The sequence below is a fragment of the Pan paniscus genome, chromosome 18 (assembly GCF_029289425.2).
Source record: "Pan paniscus chromosome 18, NHGRI_mPanPan1-v2.0_pri, whole genome shotgun sequence".
In the NCBI taxonomy this organism is placed as follows: domain Eukaryota; kingdom Metazoa; phylum Chordata; class Mammalia; order Primates; family Hominidae; genus Pan; species Pan paniscus.
The window spans coordinates 23863897-23881978 of NC_073267.2; the positions used below are offsets into that span (position 1 = coordinate 23863897).

Consider the following 18082-nt stretch of genomic DNA (forward strand, 5'->3'; position numbering starts at 1 on the left):
AGTCTCGACCTCCCAGGCTCGAGCCTCCTGCCTCAGCATCCACAAGTAGCTGGGGCTACAGGCGCTTGCCAACAGCCCGGCTCATTTTTGTATTTTTTGTAGAGATGGGGTTTTCACCACGTTGCCCAGGCTGGTCTTGAACCCCTGAACTCAAGCAATCTGCCCACCTTCAGCCTCCCAGAGTGTTGAGATTACAGGTGTGAGCCACTGCACCCGACATTTAAGAATGGTTAAGCAGGCCGGGGGCAGTGGCTCACGCCTGTAATCCCAGCACTTTGGGAGGCTGAGGTGGGTGGGTCACCTGAGGTCAGGAGTTCGAGACCAGCCTGGCCAACCGACATGGTGAAACCCCCGTCTCTACTAAAAAATAAATAAATAAATAAATTAGCGGGATGTGGTGGTGCATGCCTGTAATCCCAGTTACTCGGGAGGCTGAGGCAGGAGAATCACTTGAACCTGAGAGGCAGAGGTTGTAGTGAGCGACATCACACCACTGCACTCCAGCCTGGGCAACAGAGCAAGACTCCTTCTCAAATAAAAATAAAAAATTAAAAAAAGAATGGTTAAACAAATGAGTGGTCTTAGGTCAGTTGTATTATTTGAAATCTGTGGGTTCCTCAAGCGTAAAGTTGAGAAGGTTTTGGGAACCACTGGATGCCTCTGGTTTTTTTCATATGAAGAAACAGGGGTGGTGGCTTCTTAGAACAAAGGGATATCTGACCTATGGAGGTGGCCCTCTTTACTCCTCTTCCCTAAAAAAATGACCTATCATTGCCAATAGCTAAAGTCTGTCATTTTTTCCACCTTAGTTTGGAAGATAATCTTCTAGTATCAATCAAGACAGAGATCAGAATGATGTGTTTTAAAATTAAATGTGTAATTCATAATTGTACATTTTAATATTCTAAAGTGGCATTGATTAATTTGACATTGGAGTCAGATTGATTAATTCAGCAAAGAAGAGAAGGCATTCAAGTCAACAGAAAACAAGTAGATTTTACTTCTCCACTCGGGGTGTTAGGACATTAATTGTGTAATTGGTCTTACTTGTTTAGTAGTAGATCTATATTGAGTGTCTTACTGTGCCCAAACTTAGGATCTTTCTATATTTCTAAAAGGATGGAACTGTATAATAAAAACACCTTCCAATTTGGGTAGATTGTAGACAGATCAGAGTATTCAAAAGTACACACATCTTCTCTATTGTGAAAGACCAAAAAATGGAAATGTGTTGTGAAATTAGAAAAGCTGTATACTAGTATGTCTGATGTTGTGAGAAGCTGGATTTTTGAAACCAGAGTTGTCTATTCAGGCTTTTATCAGTCTGTACTAAGTTTGATGTCCATAGGTACATAATATAGGGAAATACATAAAGGATAAAATTAAGTGAAGTTACATATTTTATACCTGTTAGGTAGGTGCAAAAGTAATTGCGGTTTTGGCAAAAACCACAGTTACTTCCACACCAGTCTAATATTAAATGGAACTAGAGTTAAATAGAATTTAGCGATTGCCAGTTCTGTTCCACAGATTTCAAAGTACACTAAGGAAAATTTCAGCAAATTGTGTATGGCTGTTTTACTTGGGGGAGAGTAAAACAGCCATAATAAACTAAAAAATAAAAATTAAAACTAAAGGAACATTTGTTTTTATGTTTTTCTTTTCTTTTCTTTCCCCTTTTTTGAGATATGCTCTTGATCTGTTGCCCAGGCTGGAGTGCAGTGGTGCAATCACTGCTCACTGCAGCCTTGACTTCCTGGGCTCTGGGAATCCTCCCGCCTTAGCCTCCTGAGTAGCTGGGACCACAGGTGCATACCACCACACCTGGCTAATTTATTTATTTTTCCTCTCTCTCTCTCTTTTTTTTTTTTTTTTTTTGAGACAGAGCTTTACTTTGTTGCCCAGGCTGGAGTATAGTGGCACAATCTCAGCTCACTTGCAACCTCCACCTCCTGGTTCAAGTGATTCTCCTGTCTCAGCCTCCCAAGTAGCTGGGAATACAGGTGCATGCCACTATGCCCGGCTAATTTTTGTGTTTTTAGTGGAGATGGGATTTCACCATGTTGGCCAGGCTGGTCTTGAACTGCTGACCTCAGGTGATCCACCCGCTTCGGCCTCCCAAAGTGCTGGGATTACAGGCGTGAGCCACCACGCCTGGCCTCCTCTCTCTTTTTCTGAAACAGAGTCTCGCTCCATTGCCCAGGTTGGAGTGCAGTGGAACCATCTCAGCTCACTGCAGCCTCCACCTCCCAGGCTCAATAAGTCCTCCTACCTCACCCTCCCAATAGCTGGGACCACAGGTGCATGTTACCACCCCAGCTACTTTATTTTTTTTCGTTTTCTGTAGAGACGGGGTTTTGCCATGCTGCCTGGGCTGGTCTTGAATACCTAGGCTCAAGTGATCCTTCCTCCTTGGCCTCCCAAAGTGCCAGGATTACAGGTGTGACCCACCATGCTTGGCACGCTAATTTTTTATTTTTACTTTTTTGTAGAGATGGGGCCTCCCCATGTTGCCCATGCTGTTGTCAAACTCCTACTCCATTATGAAATAAGTCATTCCTTATGAAACGCTTAGTAATTGTATCTTTAAGTTGAACCTTCCCCTCACCCCAACTTTTTTTTTTTTTTTTTTTTTGAGACAGAGTTTTGCTCTTGTTGTCCAGGCTGGAGCGCAATGGTGCAATCTCGGCTCACTGCATCCTCCGCCTCCCAGGTACAAGCTGTTTTCCTGTCTCAGCCTCCCAAGTAGATCAGATTACAGGCATGTGCCACCCCACCCGGCTAATTTTTTTATATTTAGTAGAGATGGGGTTTCACCATGTTAGGCTGGTCGTGAACTCCTGACCTCAGGTGATCCACCTGCCTCGGCCTCCCAAAGTGCTGGGATTACAGGTGTGTGCCACTGCACACCGCCTTTTTTTTAAAGACATAGTTTCACTCTGTCTCCCAGGCTGGAGTGCAGTGGCACGATCTTGGCTCAGTACAACCTCGACCTCCTGGGTTCAAGTGATTCATGTGCCTCTGCCTCCCGAGTAGCTGGGACTACAGGCGCATGTCACCAGGCCCGGCTAATTTTTGTATTAGAGACAGGGTTTCGCCATGTTGGCCAGGCTGGTCTCGAACTCCTGACCTCAAGTTCCCACCTTGGCTTCTCAAAGTGCTGGGATTACAGGAGTGAGACACCGTGCCTGGACCCCCCAACCCATTTTGTTTTGATTCCTTTATAAATTAGTATAATGGAAGGTTTTTTTGTTTGTTTTTTGTAACAGGTAATGAAATACTCTAATTCAGTAAATATTGATGCTTCTAGGGAGATGTGTGTATGTGTGTGTGTGTGTGTGTGTGTGTGTGTGTGTATGTATATATATATAAATTTTTTTTTTTTTTTTAAGATGGAGTGTCGCTCTGTCGCCCAGGCTAGAGTGCAGTGGAGCAATCTCGGCTCACTGCCAGCTCCACCTCCTGGGTTCACGCAATTCTCCTGCCTCAGCCTCCGGAGTAGCTGGGATTGCAGGTGCCCGCCACCACGCCTGGCTAATTTTTTGTATTTGTAGTAGAGATAGGGTTTCACCGTGTTAGCCAGGATGGTCTCGATCTCCTGACCTCGTGATCCTCCTACCTCGGCCTCCCAAAGTGCTGGGATTACAGGCGAGAGCCACTGTGCCCGGCGAAGCAGCGTCTCTTTTTAAGGTTGTAAGGTAGCTTGGGTTAGAAATAAAGGCAGAGAGCCACTCCATACCTGTAGTTCTAGCTACTGGAGAGGCTAAGACCAGAGGAATCTCTTGAGCCCAGGAGTTCAAGGCTGCAGTGAGCTGTAATCACACACTGCACTACAACGTGGGCAACATAGAGTGAGACCTAATTAATAAATAAATAAATAAATAAATAAATGCAAGGAGAAAGTCATGAACTTGGTGCATTTAGGTGTACAATTAGTTGGCATAAACAATTTTTTTTTTTTTTTGAGATGGAGTTTCTCTCTTGTTGCCCAGGCTGGAGTGCAGTGGCGCAGTCTCGGCTCACTGAAACCTCTGCCTCCTGGGTTCAAGTGATTCTCCTGCCTCAGCCTCCCGAGTAGCTGGGATTACAGGTGCCCGCCACCACGGCCAGCTAATTTTTGTATTTTTAATAGATGGGGTTTTGCCATATTGGCCAGGCTGACCTTGAACTCCTGACCTCAAGTGATCCGTCCGCCTCAGCCTCCCAAAGTGCTGGAATTACAGGCGTGAGCCACTATGCCAGCCAAGAATTTTTAAAACAGGAGTTTCATTCAGCCCACCTCATTCCTCTGCAGGGCACCTGTGTGCAGGGCAAAACTGCTCAACCCTACTCAGCAGCCCTGTGAAAGCTGCTGAAAGGATGAGCAGATTGAGGCCTGAACTGTATCTTGGATTTAGCAGCCTGGAGGTCATAATGGATTTTGCCAAGAGTGATGGGGCAGAAATTGGACCAGTGTGTGTTAAGGAGCTAGAAGAAGTGAAGAAATGGGAGAGGGGAATCTAGACAACTTTAGTTTGGCTGCAGCAAGTAAAGGCAGATTGTTTGATGGAGGGACGTGGGATTGATGGAGTTTTTCCTTTTTATATGTTTTTGTATTTTTCAATGGGATACATTAGAAAGTGTTGCATGTTTATGGGGGGGATTTAGTCCAGTGGGAAAAGTATTTGAAAAGTTACAGTAAGATGGAAGTAGATGGAATCCTCAGTAAGGTCTAGAATCGGGTGCAAGTATTTTATGGTATCTTCCCCACCCCACCCCGAGACGGAGTTTCACTCTTATTATTGCCCAGGCTCTGGAGTGCAGTGGTGCAGTCTTGGCTCACTGCAACCTCCACCTCCTGGGTTCAAGCGATTCTCCTGCCTCTGTCTCCCATGTAGCTGAGATTACAGGTGCGCACCACCACACCCAGCTAATTTTTGTATTTTTAGTAGAGATGAGGTTTCACCATTTTGGCCAGGCTGGTGTCCAACTCCTGACATCAAGTGATCCACCCGCCTTGGCCTCCCAAAGTGCAGGGATTACAGGCGTGAGCCACCGTGCCCAGCTGGTACCTTTTTTCTTGTTGGTGAAGTAGAATGTGTGTATGGGGAGGGGAGGTGATAGGATATTTTGGAATTTGAAGAGAATGGGAATGTCTGGATAGTGCATGTATAGAATGGGAAGTAAACACTGGAGGACCTGGGAGTGTGGTGCTTATTGATGGATCGTTGGGTTTATCCAGGATTGGGGTTTTGCCAGATGGGTGTGATGAGAATCTTAAGAGTTAAGGGTATAGGCAAGAGTGTTGTTGAAATGATACACAATGAAATCTAAGCTGGTTAAAGAAGTGAAGAAGGGGCCGGGCACATTGGCTCACGCCTGTAATTCCAACACTTTGGGAGGCCGAGGCGGGTGGATCCCTTGAGGTCAGGAGTTCGAGACCAGCCTGGCCAACATGGTGAAACCCCGTCTCTACTAAAAATACAAAAATTAGCCAGGTGTGGTAGCAGGGGCCTGTAATCTCAGCTACTTGGGAGGCTGAGGCAGGAGAATCGCTTGAACCTGGAGGTAGAGGTTGCAGTGAGCCAGTATTGCACCACTATACTCCAGCCTGGGCAACAAAGTCAGAGTCTGTCTCAAAATAAATAAATAAATAAATAAAGTGAAGACGGAGGAGAATACTTGGATTGGGATAAAGTAGAAAGAGTCACTGGAATTAAAGTTAACTAAAAAACTCATAAACTTTAGAGTGGTATTGAGAAATTGTAAGGTGAACTGAAAAAGGTTCATGGGATTTTAGAGCCAAGAAGGCCTTGAGTGGCAGTTCCTACCTTAGTAGGAATAGCTTCAGTGGTGTGTTGCAGGTGGAACCCAGATTAAAGTGGGTTAAAAAGTAAATGAAGGCAAGGAAGATAAATTTTTCAACAGGTTTGTCTGTGAAGAGTCCAGGCTATTAGATTGATAGAGGGAGAAAGGCAGTTAAAGGGTTTTTTTGTTTTTTTTTTTTTTAAGTCAGAGTCTCACACTGTTGCCCGGTCTGGAGTGCAATGGCGCGACCTCGGCTCACTGCAACCTCCGCCTCCGGGGTTCAAGTAGTTCTCCTGCCTCAGCCTCCCAACTAGCTGGGATTACAGGCGCCCACCACCACACCCGGCTAATTTTTTGTATTTTTAGTAGAGACGGGGTTTCACTATGTTGCCCAGGCTGGTCTCAAACTCCTGACCTCATGATCTGCCTGCCTCGCCCTCCCAAAGTGCTGGGATTACAGGCATGAGCCACCGTGCCTGGCCTTATTTTCTTAATTTTTAAATTTATTTTATTATTATTATTATTATTATTATTATTTTTGAGATGGAGTCTCTCTGCCGCCCAGGCTGGAGCACAATGGTGCAATCTCAGCTCACTGCAACCTCTGCCTCCCGGATTCGAGTGATTCTCCTGCCTCAGCCTCCTGAGTAGCTGGGATTGCAGGCGCCCGCCACCACGCCTGGCTGATATTTGTATTTTTAGTAGAGACGGGGTTTCACTACATTGGCCAGGCTGGTCTTGAACTCCTGACCTCATGATCCACCCACCTTGGCCTCCCAAAGTGCTGGGATTACCAGCGTGAGCCACCGCACCCGGCCTTTAGTTTTTTTTTGAGACAGTCTCGCTCTGTCACCAGGCTGGAGTGTAGTGGCACGATCTCGGCTCACTGCAAGCTCTGCCTCCCGGGTTCAAACGATTCCCCTGCCTCAGCCTCCCAAGTAGCTGGGACTACAGGTGCGTGCCACCACGCGCAGGTAATTTTATTTTTTCTATTTTAGTAGAGACGGGGTTTCACCATGTTGGCCAGGGTGGTCTCAATCTCCTGACCTTATGATCTGCCTGCCTTCGCCTCCCAAAGTGCTGGGATTACAGGCGTGAGCCACCGTGCCCGGCCATTTTTTGTTTTTGTTTTTGTTTTGTTTTTTTTAAAGTAAGACTTTTGAGAGTGCTCGTATGTTGATGATGTGATAAGCAGTAGTAAAATGGGAGATTTTGCAACGTACAGAAGAAACAGGCCGGGTGCAGTGGCTCAAGCCTGTAATCCCAGCACTTTGGGGAGGCCAAGGTGGGCGGATCACGAGGTCAGGAGATCGAGACCATCCTGGCTAACATGGTGAAACCCCGTCTCTACTAAAAATACAAAAAATTAGCCAGGCATGGTGGTGGGCGCCTGTAGTCCCAGCTACTTGGGAGGCTGAGGCAGGAGAATGGCGTGAATCCGGGAGGCAGTGAGTCGAGATCACGCCACTGCACTTCAGCCTGGGCGACAGAGCGATTCTACATCTCAAAAAAAAAAAAGACAAGACATACCTTGGAAAATGGGGGGAATAGACAGATCCAGATGATTTCTATGGATAGGAGGTTTATTTGTTCCATTATGCGAAGATGATGGGAAGAACAGCTGTATGTGCAGATGCAGGTGAATTTGTGGATATATTAGAAGGAAGATGGCAGTGATGGAGTGTTGAAGAGCTCAAACATTAGACAGTACTGGGTCTGAGTTCTGACTCTGCCTTTTACACGCTGTGCAACCTTAGGCCAGTTATGAAACGTTAGTTATCAAGTTATAACTAATAGGATTGTGTTGAACACGAAATGACATGATAAACATATGTAAACTGCTTGGATCAGTTGCCCACTAGCTCTTGTTAGGAGCTAAAATGTTAGCTCTTGCTGAGGGTGCTGTCAAATGGCTTCTATTTCTCATGGAGCAGAAATCTATAAGGTCATCCACTGGTAGTGGTGGGAGAAGGAAGAAGGTGCAGAAAGTTTTACAGATGTTTTGGAAAGGAAAGAAACCTGGTGAGAGAAATGTGGGCAGCATCAGAGGCCCACTTGAAGTCAGAGAAAAGGAGCATTGGGGCATGGAGGTGAGGGGGTACTTTCTTCAGCTTTTCTCTGAAGACAATTGTGCATGTGAAACAAGGGTTAAAATCAGATCTATTGCCCTCCTGGATTTATTGGCTTCGTTTGCTCTTTCTGGCTAATTTGATTGGAGTTCTGAAAATAGAGAATATTAGAGGTTCCTTGGAAGGAAAATAAGCAACACTGAAGTCAAATCTTTATCATGTTTGCTAGAAATGTTATTAAAAAACAAAATTTATGGCCGGGTGCAGTGGCTTATGCCTGTAATCCCAACCCTTTGGGAGGCTGAGGTGAGTGGATCACTTGAGCTCAGGAGTGTGAGACCAGCTTGGGCAACATTTTGGGAATGTTGTAGAGAATGGGACAAAAAAATACAAAAGTTGCTGGGCGTGGTGGAGTAAGCCTGTGGTCTCAGCTACTTGGGAGGCTGATGTGGGAGGTTTGCTTGAGCTCGGATTGCACCACTGCACTCTAGCCTGGGCGACAGTGTGAGACCCTTTTTCAAAACAAGCAACTTTTTTTGAGCTACAGTGTATTTAATGGTTTTAAATATGAGTGCAGAGTAAGAGGGAGTCCAGTCCATAAGATGACCCTTGCTTCTAATACTAGTTGCAAGTTTGGGGGTTCCCAAGACCACTCTTTTTTTTTTTTTTTTTGAGGCAGGGCCTCTCTCTGTCACCCAGGCGAGAGTGCAGTGGCATGATCACGGCTCACTGCACCCTGAACTCCTCCCTCCCAGGTTCAGGCAGTCCTCCTACCTCAGCCACCTGAGTTGCTGGATCTATGGGCACACACCACCTCGCCTGGCTAGTTTTTCTATAATTTTAGAGACAGTTTCACCATATTGCCAGGCTGGTCTCAAACTCCTGAGCTCAAGTGATCTGCCTGCCTGGGCCTCCCGAAGTGCTGGGATTACAGGCTTGAGTCACTGTGCCTGGCCAAGACCACTCTTAGGTTGGATGATTTCCAGGAGGACTCACTAGAACTCATTGAAAGCTCTCATACCCATGGTTAGAGTTTATTGCAGTTTAGGGATTCAGATTAGAACGAGCCAAGGGTAGAGGTGCATAGGGCAGAGTTCGGGGAAGTTCCAAATGTTGGAGTTTCGAATTGTCCTGTCCCTGTAGAGTTGTGAAAAATGACACCTTCCTGGTGGCACTGGTGTGCGACCATACTCATGGATTATTGCCAACCAGGGAAGCTCACTCTATTTTTTATGTCCAGCGTTTTTACTGGGGTTCCATGGTTGCATGCCCATGTGGCTAACCTTAGTCTCCAGCCCCACTGGAGGCCAAGCTGATCCATGTGACTCAAAGCCCCCACCATAAGCCACATTAGTAGACTCTGCTGTGGCCTAAAGCCCCCAGATGAACAAGGACACTTTCCCCCACCGCTGCCCCCCCCCTTTTTTTTGGAGATAGTCTTGCTCTGTTGCCCAGGCTGGAGTGCGGTGGCATGATCTCAGCTCACTGAAACCTCAGCCTCCTGAGTAGCTGGGATTATTACAGGTGCCCGTCACCATGCCTGGCTAATTTTTGTATTTTTAGTAGAGACAGGTTTCACCATGCTGGCCAGGCTGGTCTCAAAATGCTGACCTCAAGCGATCTGCCCGCCTTGGCCTCCCAAAGTGCTGGGATTACAGGTGTGAGCCACTGCTCCTGGCCAGGACCCTCTTATTAGGTATGACATTTCAAGAGTTTAGAGATTACCTTCCAGAATTCACAGGTAAAAGCCAGACCTCTCGTTGGTGAAGATACAATTCTTGACAATTTTACAATAGTTAAGTATATTTTATCAGTCTATATTGGCTGTTTAGTTGACAGACAGTTAAAAATTGGTGACAGTCCAGATGTGGTCACTCATGCTTCTAATCCTAGCATTTTGGGAGGCTGAGGTGGGAGGATTGCTTGAGTCCAGGAATTTGAGAGCAGCCTGAGCAACATAATCAGACACCTGTCTCCAAAAAACATAAAAATAAAAAATTAGCTAAATGGAGTGGCATGCACCTGTGGTCCCAGCTGTTTGAGAGGCTGAACCCATGAGGTCGAGGCTGCACCCATGAGGTCGAGGCTGCAGTGAGCTATGGTCATGCCAGTGCACTCCAGCCTGGGTGACAGAGTGAGACCCTGTCTCAAAAAAGGAAACAAATCACCCATAAATGGATAATTAAGATTTGGTTATTATAGACACTTAATACTTAGGTAGCTAAGCTAGTTTTACCAATAAATTATATTAATTTAATATTTCAGTATTGCAAAACTGATGCATACTCATTTACAATTTTGACATGGAATGGTTCTGTTTTGTTTTATTAAATTTGAACTTAAAAGTTCTCTGCAAGAAGAGATTTGTATAATAAATTCCCTGAGCCTCTCAAATTAGTATTTTAGCCATAGACTCATATTTAGAGCAGTGTTTCTAATGTAATGATACAAGGCCCAGGGTTATTCATAGTTTCACCCTTTCTCTTATTCCTCATTAAAGCATGTTTGAATCCAGGTAAGAGGCATTACAGGGGAAAACCTTGAATTTATTTTTGAAGGGTAAATCATTTCCAAGTGGTATTAACCATTAGTATGGAAAGCAACATATCCTATAACTGCTCTGTGACAGTGAGACTATCTTTGCTACTTTAGAGAATAAGTACATTCCTACTTCATTGGCTTTAGTGCAAATCTCATTTCCTGGTTTATATCCATTACAAATTAGATCTCACCATGAGAGCAAAATCCCTTAATAAACCTAGGTAAAAGCAATTTGAAGTAATATGATGCTTACTCCAGTGACACCACTAGGTGTGGTGTTTGCATCAAGTCATTTTGGGGTGCTTTATGGAAATGCTTCCTAGTAGGGAAGTCCCTGACTTCACACTTTCCAGAGATGACGCTCTCTCTCTTTTTCTCTCTAATACTTACAAGAATGGACTGCAAGGCTACATTTAGTCAGGCGATACCATCCCCAGCACATGGTGGCTTGTTGGTGTGAGGTCTGAGGATTCCGGTCATTTGAAACGAATGGCCTCCTAGATTTGTGGCATTTTTCTGTATATTGAGAATAGGTAACTAAAATAAGTGGTAACTATATTTGCATGTGATTTGTATGTTATAGTTAACATTTAAATTCTCTTATGTACTAAAATTTTTTTGGTTGCCACATTAAGCCTCTTTATCCTGTAAGGCACAGAGTGTCTTTCCACCTGAATTTTTGCTTTAATGTATGAACCCTAATGGGACCATAGTTCAACTAAAGGCACCTAACTCATGAATGATATTTGCTCCATGTTTGAACAACAAATGTTTTAACCCACTGTCTTCACTAATATCGTAACGACTGTCTTACAGATTGACTTGATGCAAAACATCCCAAAGGCGATTTTTGAGGTATGAGCTTTAGAAACTTACCTCTCATGTGGCATGTACATCAGGCTTTAACTTCAGTTTGATCGTTTTGGGGAAATTTATGCATTTCTTTTTTTTTCTCTCCATGATATTTTTAGAATATTAAAGGGGCTGTAGAGGTATTTTTGGATCCTTGCTAGGATTCTTAGACTTAACAGATAGATTTTCTTTTTTCACTAAATTGAGACACTAATTCTGGCAGATGATATCCCTTTCAGCTCTTCTAACTAACTAGCCTAACATTCATGCCTGCTTCTTGGAGTTCAAATCTGCAGTTTCTATTTTGTGGCTTTGATTGCCTCATTTTAAGTGCTCATTTCCGTTCTTTAACAGTTCTCTATTCATTGGACTGGGATGATCTTGTTGGTGCTAACAGCCTGACATTGACATTTTTTGAAACCTAAGCAGTCAAGATTGTATAAAAATAGAAATTTCTTATAAATGCTAAACCATTTTGTGCTTTTCGGTTCAGAATGCTTACAACCTGAGTTCTGGTTGGGGATGCTTTGATCAATTTGTATTAAAATAATTTGGCAACTAGGGAGTTTTCAGGTATTTCTGAGACGGTGCCTCTATTCCAGTTTTTTTTGTTATATTTCTGAAAACACAGTTTTTTTTTGGGAAAAAAAATCTCAGTGTTCATAACTGAGGGGATTTAGAAACCTTATTTCTAACCAACGGGGAAGCTGCTCCTGGTTTTACAGTTTAGTTGGAAATCAGATGCTTCCTAGTTGGAAACACATTGTTGGTAGCAACAGATGACCTGCTTTCTTCAGTGAAGTATTTAAGTTGCTCTATATTGACTGTAAAAACTTGTTTTGATTATATTCATATACTCATGAACTGTTTGTACATTGTCTTTTAGACTGGAAACTAAGTTTATTTTGTATTATGGTCATAACAACTTTTAACATACCCTGCAAACTAAGTGTTTCTTTGTAATTCATTATCTTATTTTAGCCTGACAACAACCTTACATGTTAGATAGGTATCATCCTCATTTTATGCAAGAGACAACCAAGGCTTGGAGATCAAGTAATTTGTGCAAAGGCACACATACTTTTCAGTGCTGGAGCTGGGATTTGAGCCCAGATCTTTTTTTAACTTGTATTCTCTGCTGCCTTATGGTACTACTGTGTCACCAGAAAATGATACAAACATTTAACTCTTAATAGTAAAGGTAGTGTAGGAGATAAGTAAACATGATGAAAACAGGAAGTGAAGATATGTTTAAATATTGGCAGACTTCAGTTATCTTTGTGTTTCTGAATTAGTCAAGTGCTTATTTTATTCCCTCATCTAATAAGAGCTTACTGTGGCATACATATAAAGTTCAAACCCTGTCAGAAAAGATTATAAGCTCTCTTACGTTTCAGTCTCCTTTCAGAAAGTAATGGTATGCTATGATTTATATAGACGCATGTTAAATGTGCTATTTGTAGGTACATAAGGAATGTCTTTTCATTAGTTTAAAAAAGTTATGGTCCATTGAGTTAATATTTTAATGCTTATAGACTTAGTATACTCAGAAAATATTCTCATACATTTTTCTTGAAATTCCATAGATTTTATTTTCCCTTATGTTCAAAGTACTTAGCTTTATGAATAAGTGAACTCTGAATATTAGAAGATACTCCTTATGGAGCCTTAGTCATTTTAGTATGCTAGGTTTTGAATTTCATGAAGTTTCAGATTGAGATCCTTTATAAGTAATGACTTGTACCAGTTAGATATCCAAGTTTAATTGGACCTATTGTCTGCATTCTGTATTAACAGTGATTGCAGTAAGTGCAGATCAAGGTGTCCAACTGATTGAGCTCATGCAAAGTTTTATGTTTAGTATTTTTGGGAGCAAGGAAAGACTAATAAACTCTAAACGAAATATATACAGTATACAAACACTGCTGTCACTTTTACACCATAGAGGGAGGGGCAAAGCATAGAAGAATAGGTTAGTTTCTGGCCTTGCCAGTGTCCTAAACTTTTCTAAAAGATTCAGGTTCTAAAAGGTTGAGAAAGCATTTTTAGTAAATATCATAGAAGTGATTTTCTTTTTCTTTTCTTTTTTTTTTTTCCTCAAAGTTGTTCCTCTCAGGAGAAAATCAGTAGGGGAAGAACTTACTTGGATTTTTCATATGCTATAACAGATTATTTTGTTGTCTTCTTTCTTGATAGTTTATGATTGATGGCTGAAAGAGTAACACTCATGAGAAGTCTTGTAACTCAGCTCTGTTTTACTTATGAGGCAGTTGAAGCATAGAGCAGATACTTAGATGAGGACACACTTTTACCCTTGGCTGTACCCTACTTGTTTACTAATAAGCATCAGGTATTATTCTAAACAGAACCTGAATTTTAAATAGATTATGAACTACAACTTTCCGATATAACTTTATTGCATTTCTGATACCTTTTATTTTCTTAAAATGTCTTCTTTTTTACTTTTGAAAATTTTGATTGCTACTCTTTACAATTAAGGCATCTTCAATGGGGTCTTCAATACTACAGTACCTAATCAGTACTTAGAAAATAACTTGGTAAGACATTGCCCGTCCCTGACATGCTGCCAGTGTTTTTTATTTTTATGACAGGAAAGGCTGAAATGTTTTGACTGATTAACCCTCTCCATGGGGGGAGAATTTAGAAAGAATTATTCTTATTATCAAGTCATGTGAGGAGAACACTGGACCAGAGTAACCAATTGTCCTGTTTTGCCTGGGACAGGAGACTTTCAATGCTAAAACCAGCAAAGTCACCCTAATCCCAGTAGTGATTCATATTTCTGAATGGGTCTTTAGAACAGTAGAAGAGACTGAAAAGTTGGCATTTCATCCATTGAGAATCTCTTCCCAGTGAAAGACTTCTTATTAGACGGCTGAGTGCTTACATATAATATATAGTACATATTACACTAAATACAATAGTAATGGTTAAATGTAAAATTTGGGAGAAGAGAGGCTTGTTTAAAGAAAGATTTATTTATGTTATTTAAAGTTCTAATAAACTTTTCTCTTTTTATAGAACTGATAGTGCATCAGCCGACCCAGGTAATTTAAAATATTCTTCATCCGGAGATAGAGGTGGTTCTTCCTCTTACGGACTGCAACCTTCAAATTCAGCTGTGGTGTCTCAGCAAAGGCACGATGATACCAGAGTCCACGCTGACATACAGAATGACGAAAAGGGTATATATATTTTCTTATTGCTACAAGCATGTTTTTTGAACCTACCTATCCCACCTTCCTGCCTTCTTACACCCCCAACTTTCTTGCTTTCTTCTAATATATTTAAAATACGAATAACAAATGCAGTGTTATTTCTGAAAACTTCATAGGACGTTTATCCACTTTATTATTTTTAAAATTTAAATTTTTTCCATACATAATTCATCAATGCAGTTTTCTTACAAAAAAGATACAATACTATTTTTGTTTTTATTTTCAAAAATATTTAGCTAAGGTTGAAGTTCCTCTTGGCTACTGTCTCTAAACTTCAAGAAAGTTTTAAAACAAGGTGCAAAACTTGATTTAATTTAGTTTTCATTTCTTTGCTTATTTTCCAATGAAGGGATCAAAATAAAATTAACTTCAAAGGTGTATTAAAAGAAATGAAAATGATTTTCAAGGCAGACAGTACAGGAAAAAGGTAGGAGAAGCAAAGGCTGGTTGAGCTGCAGATTGAGTAATAAGATCCTGAGCTATCAGGAAATTGACTGAATGAAACGAACAATCATATTTAAATGACGTACACATGGCTGTTTGTAGGTGGCTACAGTGTCAGTGGGGGATCTGGGGAAAATACTTATGGTCGGAAGTCGTTGGGGCAAGAGCTGAGGGTTAACAATGTGACCAGCCCTGAGTTCACCAGTGTTCAGCATGGCAGTCGTGCTTTAGCCACCAAAGACATGAGGAAATCACAGGGTAAGGCTGGGAAAACGGGGACCAATCACATACACCTTCCAAAGACTTGTATCTCCTCTTATTCTGGATGCCTCTTACTAATGCCTTGCAAAGGCATAAGTTGATTAGCCTACTGTGCAGGTAAAAATTGTTTACATTCTTTTCCTGTGAATTGTTAATTTCCCACTAGAAAGGCTATAGTACATTTTAAAAGAGAATTCTCTTAAAACAAGATTAGAAGACTGGATAAGATCTTACAGAAAAGGTTTACCCAATTATCGTGGATATTGAATGTATAGTGCATAGTAGGCTCCTACTACAGCAAGTCCTTGAACTCTTGGGCCTGTGGAGGATATAGATATATATAGAGAGGGGGTACTTTTCTGTCTTTTTTTTTTTTTTTTCTCTTTTAAGTTCAGGGTACATGTGCAGGATGTACAGGTTTGTTATGTAGGTAAACGTGTGCCATGGTAGTTTGCTGCACAGATCATCCCATCATCTAGGTATTAAACCCAGCATCCATTAAGCTATTCTTGCTGATGCTCTCCTTCCACCCGCCCCCTAGAGTGGGTACTTTTCTGGTTTGTTTGTTGTTGTTGTTTTCAATATATTTTTTTGAGACAGAGTCTTGCTCTGTCACCCAGGCTGGAGCGCAGTGCTGCAATCTCTGCTCACTGCAACCTCCGCCTCCCAGGTTCAAGTGATTCTCGTGCCTCAGCCTCCCAAGTAGCTGAGATTACAGGTGCATGCCACCACACCCAGCTGATTTTTGCATTTTTAGTGGAGACAGGGTTTCACCATGTTGGCCAGGCTGGTCTCGAACTCCTGACCTCAAGTGATCACACATGCTCATTACAGGCGTGAGCCACCAGGCCCTGCCTTGAGTGGGCACTTTTCTAAAGTTAAATACACTGATAGCATTTCTGCCTTATGACGTAGCCTCACTGTATAGGTGAGTGCCTTGGAAGTTCAGAGGATTGGCCGGGTGCAGCAGCTCACGCCTGTAATCCCAGCACGTTGGGAGGCCGAGACGGGCAGATCACGAGGTCAGGAGATCGAGACCATCCTGGCTAACACGGTGAAACCCTGTCTCTACTGAAAATACAAAATATTAGCTGGGCGCGGTGGCGGGCGCCTGTAGTCCCAGCTACTCGGGAGGCTGAGGCAGGAGAATGGTGTGAACCCGGGAGGCAGAGCTTGCAGTGAGCTGAGTGCGCCACTGCACTCCAGCCTGGGTGACAGAGTGAGACTCCGTCTCAAAAAAACAACAACAAAAAAGAAAGTTCAGAGGATCAGAGGTAATGATAATTGTTTTCCTTAAAGAGAAATTTATCGGTAAAGCTGAGTTATGGGCTTTGTCAGATGTAATTACTTTTTGGACATTTAGTTTTTGACTTTTTTTTTTTTTTTATTCTGTGTGTGTGCGTCGTGTATCTTGGTGAAAATCTTTGTGCCTGTAGCTTTTATTGTTGGTATATAACTTTTAAAAAACGGATTTCTTTTTATGTTTTCACAAGTGGAATGAATTCAAAGGCTATGTATGCTGTTTGTTAAAATAGAGCGTTTGAAGCCTTAGACTTATGATATTATAGAAGCTAAACAGCGACTCTAAAGTAGTTCAGTAAAGAATTCCTCTTCTTCAAAGGCTCAGGGTCATGTAGTTTGCTAGTGACAGAATTGTAAGTAGAGCCTAATTTCCCAGCTGGTAACTTGAGGACATTTTTGGTATCTGTCCTTATTGAAATACTCTATGGGCTAGGGATTTGTAAAAATCCTATTCTTCTCTCAGACATTGTAGTTTCTTTTTTTTTTTTTTTTTTTTTTTTTTTAACTTAAATTCAGGATACAAGTGCAGATTTGTTACACTGGTAAACTTGTGTCATGAGGGTTTGTAGTATAGATTATTTTATCACCCAGGTATTAAGCCTGGTACCCATTGGTTGTTTCTCTTGATCCTCTCCCTCCTCCCACCCCCCACCCTCCAAAAGGATCCAGTGTGTGTTGTTCCCCTTGTAGTTATTTATTTATTTATTTATTTGAGATGGAGTATCTCCCTGTCACCCAGGCTGGAGTGCAATGGCGTGATCTCCGGTCACTGCAGCCTCCACCTCCCAGATTAAAGTGATTCTCCTGCCTCAGCCTCCCGAGTAGCTGGGATTACAGGAGCGTGCCACCACGCCCGGCTAATTTTTTGTATCTTTAGTAGAGATGAGGTTCCACCATGTTGGCCAGGCAGGTCTCAAACTCCTGACCCCGTGATCTGCCCTCCTCGGCCTCCCAAAATGCTGGGATTACAGGTGTGAGCCACCATGCCCAGCCTTCTGGTTTCTTTTATTATCAGTTTTTTCTCATACCTTAGAAATGAAACTGTCAGACCCTTTGTGATTTGTTGTTTACGTATGTATTGGCTAATTATGGTAAATAGCACAGTTGAAAATGTTTTGCAAAAATTGAGTTTTTTGTTTTATTTTGTTTTCTGAGACAGTCTCGCTCTGTCACCCAGGCTGGAATGCGCTAGTGTGATTTCACTGCAACCTTTGCTTCCCAGGCTAAAGCGATCCTCCCACCTCAGCCTCCTGAGTAGCTGGGCCACTGTACCCAGCTAATTTTTGTATTTTTCATAGAGATGGGCTTGTACCATGTTGCCAAGGCTGGTCTCGAACTCCTGGGCTCAAGTGATCTGCCTGCCTTGGCCTTCCAAAGTGCTGGGTAATTACAGGCAAGAGCCATCTCGCCCAGCAAAAATCTAGTTGTTAAAGGCATCGTTAATATACTAATAGTATTCACTATTGTTTGCTTGTTCTTGTGATTAAAAAATAAGGGGAGAAAAGTTGTGGTTTGCTACCTTTCTAGTGGAGGCATGCCTTGCATGTGGTAGATGATAATTAGACATTTGTTGAACTAAATGTGTGA

General features: G+C 42.4%; 1 protein-coding gene across 5 annotated transcripts in view; it reads left to right on the forward strand.

Annotated features, from left to right (window-relative positions):
* Window positions 1–18082, forward strand: part of LOC129394244 (serine/threonine-protein kinase SMG1-like) — a 37879-nt gene that overhangs the window by 3763 nt on the left and 16034 nt on the right. For all 5 annotated transcript variants that reach the window (XM_063598573.1, XM_063598571.1, XM_055100017.2 and 2 more), the window contains exon 2: window positions 14292–14455. In XM_063598573.1, the coding sequence (XP_063454643.1) occupies window positions 14292–14455 (164 nt within the window). The remainder of the gene's footprint in view (window positions 1–14291; window positions 14456–18082) is intronic.